The following is a 17,625-nucleotide window of genomic DNA, read 5'->3' on the forward strand; positions in this document are numbered from 1 at the left end:
CACTCTTATTTTCATCTCAGAAATTACCCATAATTGCAGTATCTTTTAATTGATGCTTGATGAAATGATATTGCAACTTCATAAAATGAATTATTCATAATCCACATGTAATCAACATTTCATATTAATGTACTTAGTGTATATTATCGCTTATTAATATAATCATATGAGATACCCTCTCATTAAAGTCTATCATTAAAATAATCCGCTTCAATAAATCAAAGTGTTGTAAAAGCTTGCTGGTTTTTTTACACAAGAGGTTCTACAGAATTTTTAATTAACAAGTATTTTCCTGTTTGACTACAGTTTATATTTAATTTACAACAACAGAGTGATATACCTGATTTACTTTCCTGTTATGCAGTTAAAGTAAATTTAATGTTTTTGAAGTTTAGTCTGAGAGGCACATAAAAAAACTCCATTTACTTCATGTGCTATTTACACTGTTTCACTTTTCATCTTTCTCTTGAATGATGATCTTCCCCATGCCAAGAGCTTTACTATTAAGCTTCAGTTAACATGAAACAATAGTCAGATATTGTCATGACTGAGTAAACTTCAATATTTGTAATTAATACAAGCTTTAAAAGAGAGAGAGAGAAAGAATAAATGGTCTCTAAAAATTGGAAAAAGGAAGAAAGAGGGGAGGGAGAACCAACCCAATGAAGCTGTTAAAGGAACCCCAGGGCACATCTGCTTTGTCATGGGTTTCATGCCCCCAAAGCCGCAGAAATATTTGCACGCTGCTCTTCATGGTTGCCATCCTCACAATGCTCACTCCTGCCATGAGCAACTAATGCTCTCTCCATCTGACAGTGAGGGAGAGCGAAACCAGCATCTAGCCTATACTGTACCTCTCTCTCTTGTCAGTGTTATTGCCACCGGTCTGCAGTTGAACAGCCATAATGAAATGATGCTGAGGTGCCATGGAAACATGACTTCAGCAAGGAGGGGAGGAGGGCTAAGAAGCTAGAAGGCAGGATTAGGTGAGATGTCTTACGAATAAGAAACACCTGCCTTGCAGCTCCAGTGTTAATGCTGCAAAACTCTTCTCATGCATTTCTTCCTGCACCATAACTGAGCTGTGGGATAATCCCAGAAGCGTACTAACACAGAAGTGCAAATCCCAAATGGGTGCAAATGAAGCATATACAGGAGTCTCAAGAAACAATCACTCCCCCACATTCCCCCCACCTTACCCCAATTTAAATCCTGCATCAGTCTAGCCACTCAATGCATCTGATGAAGTGAGCTGTACGACACCTTTTAATACAGTTTGTTAATCAGAAAAGGTGCTAGCAGATTCCTGATGTTTTGCCAACATAGACTAATATGGGTCTCCTTCTACAGTGCCCCTTTGAGAATCAACTCTTCTTGTATGGGCATCCCTCGTGCTCTTAATGGGGGGTGGAAAAAGTAAGGCATTTATAACATCCCAAGATTTTCCATATTCCTGGGTGAAACTTCTAAGCCAAGGATCACGAGTCTTTACTTCCTGTTCTCACTTCAAATTTTCCTAAGTGAAATTGACAGCTATGAGATGTGGCAAAGGCTATCAATTTCAATGGTTTTAAAGGATCTTTCTGTCAACACCTACTAGGCTTAACTTCTTGATCACAGGCAGCAAACATATTTGCTTACATTTTGCTGGGGCGTGTCAGAAGACGGCTATCAGTCTATGTTTGTAGGCTTCCTGAGTGTATCTAATGATTATTGTGCAACACAGAATGCTGAACCAGGAAAGGCCTTGGCCTGATTCCTACATTCTTATAATATTTACCCGTTCTCCTCTTTCCTTGAAAAAAGATAGAAAAATGTCTCTCATTGATTTCTTGTTTGAACAAGAACATCCATATTTTCCCTCCTCTTTCTCTCTTACATAACCCTAAATTGTTATTATAATAAACAACTAAGTAGGCATTAAATAAGCATAAGCAATTATACTCAAACCATTCTAGGAAGGATTTTATTATTTCAATGTATACTTCTGCATTTTATCACCACGTGTTTGTTTATCTAAATGTTTCAATATATTAGTATAGTATTTTAATTCTCTACTAGACTGTCATTCAGCAATATAGCTTTGTACTTACTTAAGAGTTAAGCATTTCTTACAATTCCTGCTGTCTTACATACTTTAAATAGGGTCTGGTACTCTAGTTCTAACCTGCTCTTTTTACTTTTCCTCCTCTTTCCACTCTCTTTTGCATAAATTGCTACCTACCTTTATTCCATTCCCCTTTCCCCCCTGTAATGTTGTTGCTGAACTGTACCTACATCTAGTCATGGACCTAAAAAGGATTTCATTGAAGAACCTCAGCAGTGATTTTACCAGCACCCAGCCTACAGAGAATGATCTCCAACAGGAATCTTGGCTCCAGATCCATAGCATGTCTCTGTCATCTCTAATTTCAGAGAATAGAGAGAGATAGAGAGGAAGTTCCCTTATAGCAACCAAGGCTCCAGGATGTTTGAAAGTCAGTCATCCGGACTGGCATAATTAATTGAGATGGTAGCTGAAACAATACTTCACAAATAATTTACTCACCTATAGTAAATACAGTTTAAATGTATCAATGGTGGATTTGTTTTGTATTGATAGTAAACATTCCCTATACTTTTGATTTTTATTGGGAGCACAATATGTGAAAACAAGAAGTGTAATATAGCAACTACATTTGATCTCATTCTGCAAGTTCAGCCTTTCTCCCTGATCTGCCTGCCATGCTTGCAGGCCTTGCTCACGGTCACTCACGTCTTAGTCACTTCCCAGTTGGATTATTGCAATGCACTTTACATAGGATTGCCCTCAAAGACCCTTGGAAGTTACAACTGGTCCAGAATGCAGTGGAGTGCACATAAGTTCAACCATGTTACACCTTTATTGTGCAAGCTGCACTGGCTCCCAGTTTCCTTCTGGGTGCAACTCAAGGTGCTGGTTATCACCTTTAAAGCCCTACATGGCACAGGACCTGGTTATCTGCAGGACTGCCTCTCCCTAAGAATATCTGCCCATTCCACTAGATCAGATAGGTAGGCACACTCCAGGCCCCTTCCTTGAAATCCTACCACCTAGTGGGACCTCAGACGTGTGCCTTTTCCATGGCTGCCCCTACCTTGTGAAACACCCTCTCCCTGGTGATTCAGCAGGCCCCTTTTAGCCTTTTGGAAGACCATTAAGACCTGGCTTTTTACTCAGGCTCTGGGATAGGATGGAATAGATAGAAAGTATGGAATGAGGACAATTGGAACTTGCTGCAAGGCATCCCAAGGGGATGATTAAGGCTCAGGGCTTTTGTTTTATTGTTTTACTGTTTTATGATTGTTTCATAATTATTGGTTTTACTGTTGTTGTGAGCTGCCCAGAGTTGCTTAAGATGGGCGGCCATGTACATCTTTTAAATAAATGAATGCTTGTATCCCAGCACAGCCATTATGGAACTAGAACCCACAGAAACATCACTATCCATGGGGAGCTTCTCTTTGTAATCACAGTGGGAGGAGCAGGAGGACCTTGGGACTTAGTTCACAGCTCAAAAATTAAAAGAGAAGCTTATCCTTCCTCAAGAGTAACCAGGATTTGCTTCAGTTGGAGGGAGAGGATGCTCAATAGTGCAGCTGCCAGCTTGCCCAGGTAGAGCAGGACCAAGTTCTCCCATCAATGTGGTGCTGTGTATGTTTGTATATGGTGAAATGGGGGGGGGGGGACAAATTTGAGGAGCGTTGTAAGTCCGACTGCTTGGATAAGTCAGCTGCCATGCTTTGGGGTTTCCTCTTCCTCTGGTTGCCAGGTTTTTCCTGGTTTTCAGCTGGAAGACAGCAGCCTACGCAGTTGGGCTGTCAAAGCCCAGAGAAAAGTTGTGGTCAGTGGGGCATGGGGTGGCTCCAGCGCTTTCTTCCCAATCTCCCAGGCCTTCTTTTTCAGCATTGGGCAGGTTGAGGAAAGAATTAAACCTCCTCACCCAAATGCACTCAGAGTAGAAATCAGTAGGCCAACACTTAGCATGTAATTTATAAAAAACGTGTCTGAGATTGGAAATAAAATGTATTTAAAGTAAAGTATAGAAAGGCCTCTATTTAGTTCATGTAATGTTTCATACAAAGTTTTCAGTACATTGCTTCTTTGATCTCTTCACAGAAACATCTGCTACAGACATAATTTGAAACACTGCAATATTTTGCTGAGAGTCTTTATATTAATGGAATACAAAACATTAGGCCAATAAATATAAATAGGATTTAATGGAAGATGTTTCAAAGGACAAATTATAATGGGCAACTGGAATTCATCAAGAGGTTTGATTGTGTTTCTTAAAGCTTCATCATGATTGTGTGTGGTCCTAGTTCACTTAAGTGTAAATATCCTTCTATTTAGAGATATTTTGTATTAATAAGTCCTTAATTCACTAGCTATAAAAGTGTTTTGTTTAGTTTTAGTTTTTTGTTTACTCTTCTCTTTAATGCTCACCTTATTAAACATCATGTGTCTTTGGGCTGATCTTGGGTATGTATGCACTAACAGAACGAAGAAAATGGATGGTTCATTCCTTCTGCTAAGCAAACGTTTCTCAGCAGAGGCCCTAGCCCAACTCCTGAGTTGCAAAGAATATCCAGAAAAGCAATTAATGTGCACATACGCTGTTGCGGGGGAGAAAAGTAGGCTGGATTTAGACTCTTCCTATGCCTTTTTTCTTGCCAAATGAACGATTGTTAAAATCCTCTGCAGCAACACTGTACATGTGCATGTCAGGTTTGGAGTGTGGAGCTTGTGTGGTAGAGCTGTGTCATTTTGTTACCGATGGCTGCAGCCAAATTGTCTACTGCTTTAGAACAGGGACAGGCAGAACTCCTTCCTTTCAGACTAGGGAGATTTAGCATCATTGCTACCTCACCCACCCACCCCCTCCAAAAATGGTGCCAAACCACTGTTTAATCTTTGTAAGAAAAATACCCAATTCTGAAAAAAAAATCTACAATGATATAACAGCTCTCAGGAGCAGGGGAGAATGGAGCAGTTTCTAGTTCTGGGACTGGATATGAAGTCAAAATTCTTAGTACTCAAGAAAGGTTAGTTTGGCATCTGAAGTAAAATGCAGTCATTTTATTCCCCCTCTGAGATAGCCACTCCACTCTCCTTTAATGGTGCAATGTAATAGTTATATATTGGAGTAGGACTGGGCAGACCCACCCTCAGCCATGGAAATTCAGTAGATCACTGTGTGTCAGATGTACTCTCTTCAGCCTAAGCGATTTAACACGGTAGTTGCTGTGGTAAAAATCAGAGATGGGAGTACTATATACACTGACCTCAGCTCCTAGAGGAAAGGCAAGATATAAGTTAATAAATATTCAGCTGAAGATAAGGCTGAGATCAAAACAAAAATGGTGTGTACACACACAAACATGGGGAAAACATTGCCCTAACAGGTAAGAAAAAGGGAAATAATTACCAGAGCCTCTCTTCCTACTGAGATCAAAGTTTTGACACCAGACAAAATACTCTGTAGATGATGATGGTAATGAAGATGATGATGATTATGGGGCTGAATCAATCCACTGCAGGACAAAGGCCTCTTCATTTGCAGGTTGTGGATTATAATATACTGATCCAGTGTGGGTTGGAAAATAGATGTTTTTCAACTTCCCAGTCTTTGGTTGAGAGAAAGTGACTGTCCCAAAATCCCCAGCCAGCTTCTATGGCAAAGGATGGACCAGAACCTATGTCTCCCTGTTCCTAGCTCAGCACCTTAACCATCATACCGCACCAGTTTTCATTCTGTAGCTTTATCTGGGATTAATTTTGTACATACTATTCTGTCTGCATCAATATTGAATTACAGTAATTATCATTCTTCTCATAAGTTGAAACCCCCCCCCGAACCACCTTAACTCCAATTTTGTGGTATTATGATTGTTTCCTTAAAGATAAAATAATTATTTTGTTTAGTTTGTACACATTCAGAATGCATCAGCGATATGTGAGGTGCAGGTTATCTAATTTAGGCTAATATAAACTACATGTTGGTTCTAAGATATCCATAAGTATTGACATCTATTCTTTTTAAATCATACATTTCTTCAACAGGATCAACTTGAGTGTTTATTTGGTATGCATAAAATTGCTTCACTTGAAAGGTTTTAGTGAATTTTAAAGTGTTGTTAAATCAGCTATAAAGAATCAGAATCTATGCAAATTATAATTACAGTAGTAGAAGCTGTACAAATTATTATGGAACAATGTAAGAAATCAGTGGGAAAATCAGCTTGATAAAAGGGATTCAACTAAAGGTATTGATTTGAAGGCAGAATGAGGGAAAGCACTACGCTTTATTAATTAATTTCTAAGGAGTAGGAAGTTTTATGTTTATTATTTGTCTCAGTTTTTGCTTTGTTTAGGCTCTAGTTCAGTCAGGCAAAATAACAGTGTTGCTTGAGCTTTGATTATTGTCATTCATTACTTCTATAGTCAGTAATGTTTGTGCAGGAAGGAAACGAATACTTTTTTTTAATAAGAAAGTTTACTGAAGTCTAAAAAAACGTATAATACTATTGTTCCCTCTCAAATACTGTATTTCTAATAAATATAGTCCAGAGTATCAACGATTAGAACAGTACCTCAGTATGTGAAAAAGACATGCATATGTAGTACTTTCACTTATCACCTTCTTTGACATCCTGAAAGGAAAATACATGAATGAAAGTCAAATTATACATGATCAATGTGTAAGCTTCCTATTCCTGCTGAAGAAACTACAGAGACTGTAGTGAGAATGAGTTGGCCAAAATCAGGTCTAGGATAGTTTGGGTGTAGGCAGTTTGTATGAATGCAGTCCCACTCATGCAAAGTACTACCATTCTGGTTTTAGCAATTCCACTTGCTTCTCCCACCCCCAGTAACTGTAACTATACAAGAAAAAAGGGCAAACTTTTAAAAAGGCCACAGATTCTCAAGAAGGAAGAAGAAAGAGAAAGCTCAGCTCAGTTCCAATTCAATGTCAGTTTTTATCATGCTAATTTTATTTTCAGAGAGCCAGTTTGATGTAGTGGTTAAAGCACCAGGCTAGAAACCAGGCAACTGTGAATTCTAGTCCTGCCTTAGGCCTGAAGTCAGCTGGGTGACTCTGGGCCAGTCCCTCTCTCTCCGCCCTAGGAAACAGGCAATAGCAAGCCGCTTCCTAAAACGTTGCCAAGAAAACTGCAGGGACTAATCCCGGCAGTTGGCAGGAGTAAAAAACTGACTTGAAGGCACAATAAATTAAATTTTTTACTTTCTCAGTCTGCCATTGAGGTAAACAGCTTCAATGCCAACTGCTACAGAACTTTAATGTATAAGCAACTTAGGTAAACAGAAAATATTTTTCAAGTCACTTCATTTCTACAAAAAAAAATCATCACTCTTGTTCTACTGGCTAATGAAAGCTTAATCTTTAGATAGTAAAGTTAGATTCAAATTTATTTTGTGCTGTTTGAGAAGCTTTTGACATGTTTGCCATTTTAACTACACAAAATCCATTTAAAAAATTGAGATGTCAACTGTATCATTTGCGGTGCATAAGGAAAGTAATCCACATGTCTGCTTAACTATATAACTTATTGTTCAGCCATATGTGTTTTTGAAAATATGTATTGTCTCAAGGGTGATTGTAGGAAAATGGAAGTGAATGATTAATTATGTTTTCTTATGCCAGTACAGCTGTTAGTTTGATCACATGCCATATACTGAAAACAATTGTAATCTATCAGATGGGGAGAGTGAGACAAGATATCATAGCTGTGAGCCAGATGTCCAAAGATTGGAATCTTCTATGGCCAGTTGGACCAGCAACATTTTGAGGGCTGAGGAAAGGTTATGTATCAGTGTCATCTGGAAAAGGAATGCTGCCTTTTTATTAACTGTCTGAAATGGAAAAAGATAGATGCCATAAGATTCTTAATGGATCTAAATCAATAACTTACTTTATAAAACGTTTGAACTCAGTGTTGATATGATGACACATGAACTAATGGTAATGCAAGCATGGTGAAGAATTCCAAAAATGGATTTTTTTTTTCAAATGGCAAATGGGAAACAAGATGGTGAATAATATTCAATATTAATAAAAACTTGCGCATTTGGGAAACAAAACTGACTTTCCCATCTCCAGTAGCAGGCGTCTCACTGAAAGTAGGAACGTATTTCTGCACCAGTTCGAAAGCAGCTCTAGGCCTCCCTGACCCCACAAGGCTGTCAGTGTTCAAGGGCTGAGCCAATGCATTAGACATCTGCAGCAAAGCTTTTGGGTTTTCTTCTGCAATGTTTGAAGCGTTGAGCTTGTGGACAGTCTGGTTTCCTAACTGATAGGAACTCTTCGTTAATGGTGCACTGCCATGAGTCCTTGGAGAGTATGGTGGTATAAAAATATAGCAGTAAATAAATACATGACCTCTTGCCTTGCTCTGCCTCCAGAACTGAGAGCAACCGTTACTTTCTCTTCCACTCTCCCTACTTCAAAATGTATATTTTCAAGGCAACAAGTTGGAAAAACATCAAAGCAGCAGCCTGCATTTTGCAGCTGGCTATTCCCCTCTGGGACATAGGCAGGAGGAACAGGCAGAACTCTTCCTGATTTCATGCCCTCTTGCTTAGCCCAGGCAACTGTGCACCTTGCACAGAATTGCGAGGTTCTGCAAACAGTCTGAAAACATTGCAGCTGCAATAAGCGAATATTAATAAAACTCTTGTGAAAAAACATGTTGCGAAAATGCCAACAAAGCTATCCTTTTACTTGCAAAGCTCCCAGTTGCTTTTAAATAAAAAATGAAAGAATGACACGTGTGCAGTTGGGCAGGCCCCTGGTAGCAACAATTCAATTCAATTTCATTTAATTTATGAATAACCAGATAATTGGTTGGATGCAACGTCTACTTAAAAAGCAGATGGGGGAGCACTAATAATTTATTTGCTTTCCTTTTTGTACGTAGCAGGGATCAGAGGAATTTTGTTACTTTTAGAGCTGAGGGGACAGGGCATTGATTGAATGATGTTGTTCTGCCTTCTTTTTGGGTCCTGTGGGTTAACTGGAAGGATCATTGATTGGCTGCTGATGTTCATTGCCTCTTTCCAGCTTTTTTTAGCTCAGCAGGACTGAAAAGGATTACAGATCTCTTTCATACTGCTTTGGAAGATTTGTGGAGTGAAATGGATGATGGTCTGTAGGAGTTATTGTTTTTTAAAAGTAAATTTCCTGTTAGGAGAAGGCTGACCATATATAATGGGGAGAAATAATTACAGCAGAATTTGTGTCTCTGTGAATATTAAGATGAGTCTGTTTTCCCCTTTGCTCGAAAAGCTTTTCTCATAGATTTGCATACCGATTCAGGTGGCATTCTGCATTTTATCCCAATATGGAAAGGTTCAATCATACTCAATTATCAGTTCATGAGATTCATAAGTCGCCTTTCCCTCAGCAGCTCTCGGTGGCATACAGAGGCCTTCCTCCTCCTATTTTGGGTAAAATAATGCAGTACGGAAATAATCCAGAAACACAGATTTATTATCTTCTTTGTTTAAATGGAATTGGTCCTAGTGCCAAACTGACAAAAAAAATCTGTCATCCATGTTGTCAGTATTTTCTATTATCAGCTGAAGTGAAGAAGTGGAGGGAATGCTCATTCAGTTTGCAGCTAACAAAAATTAGATGGGATAATCCTATAAAACACAAAATTATAAATGATCTTCAGAGGTTAGTGGAATTCTCTATTACAAAATGGGAGTTGAACGAGAAATGCTTCCAGATCTATTTTCCTTGAACAGATGGAAGGGGTCTTTAGGTTTTTGAGACACCTTTATGAGTATTGTAGAAATCAGTGCAGGTTTTATTATAAATACATAAAAACCATCCCAGAACAGCAATGAAACATATACCTTATGCAAAATATAACAACTAATAAAGAAGACAAGGACAAAAATAATATTTGACTTGATTTAAATATAAATTATCATTAAATTAATTAGATGCTTATTCTGTAATTAAGGATTACAATTTGGTGCCAAATTTTGGTAAGGCTCAGAGAGATGCATCCAATAATTAAGGAGAGGCAAGTACTGGGGAAAAACCTTTGATCATCCATGATTTGAATTTGATATGCAAATTTGTTTTCAATTACTAGTATTATCTCTTTATGTTAATTCTGGTGGAAAAACACAATGCCTATTAAACACTTATGAAAAAGATCTGGAATCTGATTTTTGTTTTGATTTTGTATTGCTGATTTCACACGGCTTATGAATTCCAAGAGAAACACCATCAGCCATCCTGTGCAGTGATTTTTTAAATTATTATTTATTACTACTCTTTTCTAAGGATTCTTCATTGTGGGCAGGGCCATCCATAAGCAGTAAAAGAAAGTCAATATGGCAGTTATGACTGTATGATCAAAGCTCTACTCCTTTTTATACACTAATGGGGGGAGAAGTAAAGCTTCAGTTGTGTGGTCTCAACCATCATATTTACTTTTTTTCATGCACACCCTCCCCAGGGGTGCCCCTGAATGTGGGAAATATATTTTGTTATATGTGACCTACCACAGATCAAAACCAAGAATGAAATATTAAGAAAATGTTAATTTCACTGATTTTTTAACTGCTTTATAAGTATTTTAACAAAAACTATAATACTGAATGCTTCTTTTTACGACACAGGAGTGAACACATTTACATGGAGCTGTTGCTTTCTAGGAAGAATTCACATAGTTTAGTACAAGTCAGCAAGTGTTCCTGGTATAATCTGATAGCTGTATTTTTTTTTTTAATTGCCCTTTCTTAATATATAAGGAAAGCTTCAGAGCTAGATCTGATGAGATTCAGGTCTCTGTCAAGCTCCAGCCATCTTTAACACCTCAGATGAGTTAGACCAATTACTATTACAAGTAAAATATTTCATGATGGACTTTAATTTACTCTTTTCATGTTACACTTTAATCTGTTTAGTTGATTGTAGAAGATATTGTAGATAGAATCAGCTTGGTGTTTTTCATTTGAATCCAACCTGCCCTATTACAAAATATTCAAGAAAATGCTAGTACATATTTTGGAGATTCACCATTCATTGTCAGAAGAATTGCAGAAATGGTAGGTAGGCTTGGATAGGAACTTACGGTCCTCCTTTTTTTATTGAATGACAACACCTATTATCCCTCACCAGTGGCCATGTTGGCTAGGAATGCTGGAAGTTGTAGTTCAACAACAGCTGGAGGGCTAAGACACTCCATTTCTGAAGTAGGCTAAGCCTAAATCAGAAGAAATAAGCCTAACACTGTTACTTTCTTCAAATATTCCAAAGGATAACAACACGGTAACTCTTTATAGCATTGAAAAACAAGCTATTGCAGTCATACTTTCATTTATACCAATTTACATTGTAGGCATTTAAAAATTACACATTCAAGGATAATTCAGTGTTGAACAAACATATTACAAAACTTAGTTGTGAATTTCAGGTGAAACTCTTTTCAGCAAAGTCTAAACCAGTGTGTTCTGTAGATGCATTCAAGAATGATTACTTTTCTCACTGATTTCATAGGTCATAATGACTACATGTGTCCTGCTACCAACCAGTGCACTATTGACAAGAACAGAAGGAAAAGCTGCCAGGCTTGTCGACTCCGAAAATGCTATGAAGTTGGAATGATGAAAGGTGGTATGTATGACATCATAGATCGTAATCTGTAATACAAATATATTTTACCCCGGGTAATCCCACATGTGTCTAACTTTTCAGTAATTAATCACATTGCATCTAATAATACTTACCCTTGGGTAAATAGGTATATGGTTGTAGCCTCAATTATCTTTTATCTTCAGTGCATAATTCCTGCTTTTAAGGTGTTACATAATCTCACTTTTAAAAGAAAGAAAGAAAATGCCATATATACTTGTGGATAAGCCAAGAATTTTGGGTGTCAAAATACATCCCCAGATTGGGTTTGGCTTATCCATGAGTATACATAGTAATACTTTTTAAAAGTACCCATATATCCTTGTGTACAAGCCCATCCGCAGATAAGCAGACTCTCAAATTTTTACCAAAATACTATGAAAAATGTGGGTCAGCTTACCTGTGGGTGGCATATTTTTCATGGTATTTTGGTTAAAATTTGAGGGTCAGCTTACCCGCGGATGGGCTTATACGTGAATATATACAGTAAAGCTTCCCTTGTCCCCCCCCACCACACACACACATAAATTCTGGATCTGTGTAATCTAACTTATATTAGGTTTTCTGCCACTCTGTAACACCTAGATACAAATTGTGAATGGTCTGATGATCATCATCTTCCTTTAAATGGACAAGTGCTTTTGATTAAATCCTTTTTCAATAAATGCTGTGGAAATGAATATGACAAGACCAATTCACATAGTCCTTTGAGTTTTTGGTGATGAAATGATGCCCATATGGTAAATGGTTATTTCCCTTGACTGGAAATACAATTTCTGTAATGGAATAATAAACATGACTGATTATTGCCTAGATGTAAAATGGCTATTATTAATCAATATGTTCTTTACAATATGTTGTAAACAATGATGTTTACAAACCATCATTTAACTAGTATTACTTTGGTTAGAAAGGGGAAATATTCCTTAGATATCATTACCTTTTTTCTACATTTTACAGTATCCATTTTAAAGGATATGTCACACACCAGCCTATCAGAGGCCTAAACTCATGTGTTTGCATTTTGTTTGTTACTGAAGATCATAACGTGATCTTATCCAAGCAGAACTAAATTTAAGCAATTTTACTACAAGCAATCTTTTAGAAGCTGATTCATTTATTAGTTAATTAATTAAGTGTATGTTTTTTTAAAAATAATATTGTTAGTCCATGCTGAAGCAGCTTTGGAACAATGACTTGCAGAGCCTAATTACTTTAGAGGAACATCTAGATCCACATTTAACTAGATGAAAATATGTCAATACCCAAATTTAAATTAAATTCATTAGCTCTTAATTTATGATGACTTTAAAGATGGACATTTACTCCCTATTGAAAACAATTCTTCAAAAATTTCTATCTATCTTTTCCCTATTTTCTGTCATTGTATGATGAGATTGTATTGAATTACAAATAAAACGGGAAACAGAGATGTTTTAATCTTTCCCAGAAGCAAGGATGCATTTATTTTTAATGCATCATCTGAACTGATTCCAAGAATTCTCATTTGCCATGCAATTATTTTGTGCTGCAATCTTACAGTATAAACTAGTGAATGAGGAAACTGCAGAAAATGATTTGTATTGCTTCTGAAGTGATTTAATGTTTATGAAACAAACAATTCTGTTCAAATGCACACTTGTACAGGTGAAGGACACTGTTACACTTATTAGTACTTGTGTATCTGCAGAACCAATTAGTTGAAACACCATTGTCAAAATAGTTTTCCTTCAAAAGACTGTACATCCTCTGCAAACACAGAGGGTGCTTGTTATTTAAATGTTCTTCACAGTGAAAATCTATGATTATATCAGCAGTTCAGTTTCCTACTTGCATAAGGGATATAGTAAATAGTGACTTTGCATCAGCAGCTTACTCTAAATAGGCTACTGTCTGATCAACTGCATCTCCATTTTTTGCTTCTGCTTTTATAAACTTGCATTTCTTACTTTGCTCTGTCCAAGGTCCCCGTGAATGTAATGGGCTATATAATGGGCTACGAGATTAAGCATGAATAGGGAGCTAACATCTATAGTAGAGGTCTTCGTCTCTCTTAAATGAAGTTCAAACACAAAATTGAAGAAGATCGCTCTGAAGGTATCTCAGCCTCTTCTGAAGTAAAGGGAATCTTCTCTGGAGCAGTCCAGACAATGTTGGCTATCTCTAAAGCTTTGGACACACCTAAGAAGGCTGCACTAGCTTCCTGTGTGCCCTGGGTTTCCTCCTCCTCTTCAGATATGGAGATGTCAGAAGATAAAAATATGGAATTTGGGATTCCTCTTTTGACCCAGGGTTCAGAGCTATATCAGATCCAGTCTCTGCATCATCAAATGAATCTGCATCTTTAATTTCTTATCCTGATCTTCAGCCTCTGAGCTCCAAGTGGAGGAACAGAGGGCTGAGTGACAGAGAAGCTACAGATTGCCGGGTTGTGCTTGGTGGGAAAGACTGCTGGTTTGGGAGTCAGAATTGTGATGGGCACCAGGGGGGTCTGAAAAGGGCTACTAATGGGAACTTCATTCATTCAAAATATTTGTATACCACTTCCTGTTAGAAAATTTCAAAGCAGGTTTGTAATAATATCCAAACTGTTCAAATGGAAGGTTTGCACAATAAAATAAATGACGAAGTATACAGTAAAACAATAATAGAGCAGAAAAACAGCAATAATTTTTTTTAAAAAATCACAGCATCATTAACAAATAATTAAAAAGTCTGGGAGAAATAAAAATGTCTTTACTTGGCAGAAAAGAGACAATAAAGAGAGTCCCAAGTGTACCTCAGTTGGGATGGCTTTCCTAAGTCAATGGGCTACCCCTGAAAAGGCCCACTCTTGGGACCCCCTTCCTGAAGTTTCGTATGGGAGGGTCCCCAGAGTAGGCCATCCAAAGAGGATAGTTGTGTACAGGTGGGGGCATACAGGAAGAGGCATTCCTTCAGCTCTTTTACATACTGTATCTTGTCTGGACCAGAGCACACTTATACCCTGATATTTCTCAGAAACAGAACTGCTTTTCTTGGTTTCTGAGCAAAGACTGGCTTTGGAACAAGTATTTCTGCAGGATTGATTTACTAGTTTTTGATCTTAGTCAAGACAAGATGTGGCCACTCTTCGCATACATGAACTAGACTGGTCTTGCAAACTTCTCCCACACATGTTGGATAAAGGGGACACAAAACTTGGTCATCTTTTGAGCTCATAATAAAATTTTGTGTTCTTAAATTTTGTTCTGAGCTTAAGAAAAAATCCTTGGAACAAATCAACTGTTTTTACTGTTCTGGATGTTTATAGGGAGCCACAGAGATGACCTTGAAGAAACTATTCAGAGACAATAACAACAACATGAGCAAAAACATGCATTGAACCTAAGAAACAGAAAAAGCATTAAGAGACTCATGATGACTCCTTCCTGACTCCCTGGGTTATAACAGGGAGGGAAGGGCTTGCAAGATTCTGTTATAATAGCCTATCTCAATAAAGTGTAGTTCTAATCTTCCTGTGGAGTTGGTTTCCTGGTCTGCCTTGAAGGGCTAACTTTGTTCCAAGTGCTGTGATTAGCATGCTATCTTTTAAATTGCACCCCCCCCTCCAAAAAAAAGAAAATAGCCAGGAATAGCCAACAGGAACCAGTTCCATTCCAACAACTATTGTCTGAGACTGGATGAAGTGATCAGAGGATAGCATTTTCATGCCAATATAGTTTTCTGTCAACTCAAGCATGGGTGAATAGCAGTATAACTATTCTGCTATTATTATTGGATGTTTTGGATGATCTCTGGCGGGAGCGGGATGGGGGTAGTGCATCCATCCTTGCTCTTCTTGACCTCTCAGTGGTTTTCAATACCATCGACCATGGTATCCTTTTGGGTTGGCTTGGGGAATTGGAGGTGGGTGGCACAGTTTTGTGCTGGTTCACCTCCTTCCTCCAAGGTTGGTCCCAATTGGTGTTGATAGGGAGTGAGAGGTCCAGGCCGTGGCCCCTCCTTTGTGGGGTGCTGCAGGGTTTGGTACTTTCCCCACTCCTTTTTAACATCTACATGAAACCACTGAGTGAGATCATCCGCCACCATGGGATGAAGTATCACCAATATGCAAATGATACCCAGTTATACATCTCCATTCCAGGTGACCTGAGTGATACCATGATTACCCTTTCACAGTGCCTGGAGGCTGTGGGGGTCTGGATGGGGAACAACAGCCTTCAGCTGAAACCTAGTAAGATGGAGTGGCTGTGGGTTGGGGCCGCTCTGTATCCAGGAGTTTACCATCTTTGGTTCTGGATGAGGTCGCACTACCCCAGTCAGACCCAGTGCATAATCTTGGGATCCTTCTGGACTCACAACTCCTGCTTGAAGAGCAGGTGGCAGTCGTGGCCAGGAGAGCCTTTGCTCAACTACGTCTTGTGCACTAGTTACGCCCTTTCCTGGGATCGGGAGTCCCTCCAGTCAGTAACTCATGCCCTAGTCATCTCCCGTATAGACTATTGCAATGCCCTCTACATGGGACTACCCTTGAAAAGTATCCGGAAGCTTCAGCTGGTTCAAAATGCAGCCACGTGCGCAATTTTAGGTGCCTCAAAGATGGCACATGTTACACCTTTGCTGTGTGAACTGCATTGGGTCCCAGTTTGCTTCCAGGTCCAATTCAAGGTGTTGATTATCACTTTTAAAGCCCTACATGGCATGGAACTGGGTTACTTGAGGGACTGTCTCACCCCCATCATATTGACCCATCCCACCTGGTCAAGCAGAGAGGGTATGTTGCGGACCCCATCAATGAAAAAATGTTGACTAGTGGGGTCCAGAAAGAGAGCCTTTTCTGCCATGGGCCCTGCCCTATGGAATGCTCTCCCCCCAGAGGTGAGGCAGGCCCCAACTCTCTTGTCCTTCCAGAAAGCAGTCAAGACCTGGCTCTGCCAACTGGCATGGGGCAAGAAAAAGGGAAACCAACCCTGGGGGTGGCTAGCACCTTGAAGATGCTCCCATATGTTAACATCTTATTGATCACCAGCATCTTGGAAAATATTGTTATTTGTGTATGTGTGTTGGTTTTACTGTATTTTTATACTGTTTTTATTGTATTTTATTTAATATTTATTTCTTGTTTTATTGTGAACTGCCCAGAGTCACTTTCTTGTGAGATGGGCGGTATCTAAATTCAAAATATAAATAAATTTGAAATATAAATAACTTGATGGAGGAGAAAATAGCTTAATCTTTTTAACTACATACACAATAAGAAATTCACTTCCATATGACTATAAAATAAGTTTATGATTGGAAAAGGTGGTACATTTAAGGAAAACATTTAGTTGAGTCCCTAAGATTGTTTCATCCATGTATTCTTGCTATTTAAGTAAGGTTGGGTGACTTAGATGTTCCACAATGAGGTGAACAACTTTTTTTCCAGGGTCTTTAGTTTTGTATATTTACAAACACACAAAATGCCTGGATCACGATCAGGGGACTGCAGGGACACTGCAGTGGCCAGAACTCTGAGGATCGGTCATAATTCCCCCTCGTTCAACACTGTCAGAACTTTGAACAGTCGCTGAACAAGTGATCGTAACCCAAGGACTACCTGTATCCAAGTGGGCACTTATGGAAGACATTGAATTGATGATTGTTGACTCTATGCAGCAAGGTTATATAAAGGCATGTGCAGAAGGACCATAGTGGACTAACCAGATTTTTCATATATAGATGATAAGTAAAAGAAAAATGTCTTAATTTGGAAGACATGATTGGACAGCAGGAAATTCATTTTATGTGCAAAGTAGATGGAAGAAATCAGAGGGTGTAAATAACTTTAGAAGTACTGAATTATAAAAAGAAAGTATTATATACAGTATGCTATCTATATAAAGTTCTCTTCAACAACAAAAGTTGCTGTTTTGATTTTTATAAAATATAAATAAATAGAAGAGAT

At 38.4% G+C, this 17,625-nt stretch overlaps 1 protein-coding gene across 6 annotated transcripts in view; it reads left to right on the top strand.

Moving 5' to 3' along the window:
• The window catches only part of ESR1 (estrogen receptor 1), a 209,219-nt gene that overhangs the window by 120,793 nt on the left and 70,801 nt on the right, over nt 1–17,625 (top strand). For 5 of the 6 annotated variants that reach the window (XM_088142122.1, XM_088142129.1, XM_088142136.1 and 2 more), the window contains exon 4: nt 11,562–11,678. In XM_088142122.1, coding sequence (XP_087998248.1) covers nt 11,562–11,678 — 117 coding nt within the window. The remainder of the gene's footprint in view (nt 1–11,561; nt 11,679–17,625) is intronic. The other variant, XM_088142151.1, reaches the window with a different exon arrangement.

The sequence above is a fragment of the Python bivittatus genome, unplaced genomic scaffold (genome assembly GCF_059951505.1).
Source record: "Python bivittatus isolate LINGU-HERP-01145 unplaced genomic scaffold, Pbiv_v1 ctg000020_np1212, whole genome shotgun sequence".
Taxonomy (NCBI): Eukaryota; Metazoa; Chordata; class Lepidosauria; order Squamata; family Pythonidae; genus Python; species Python bivittatus.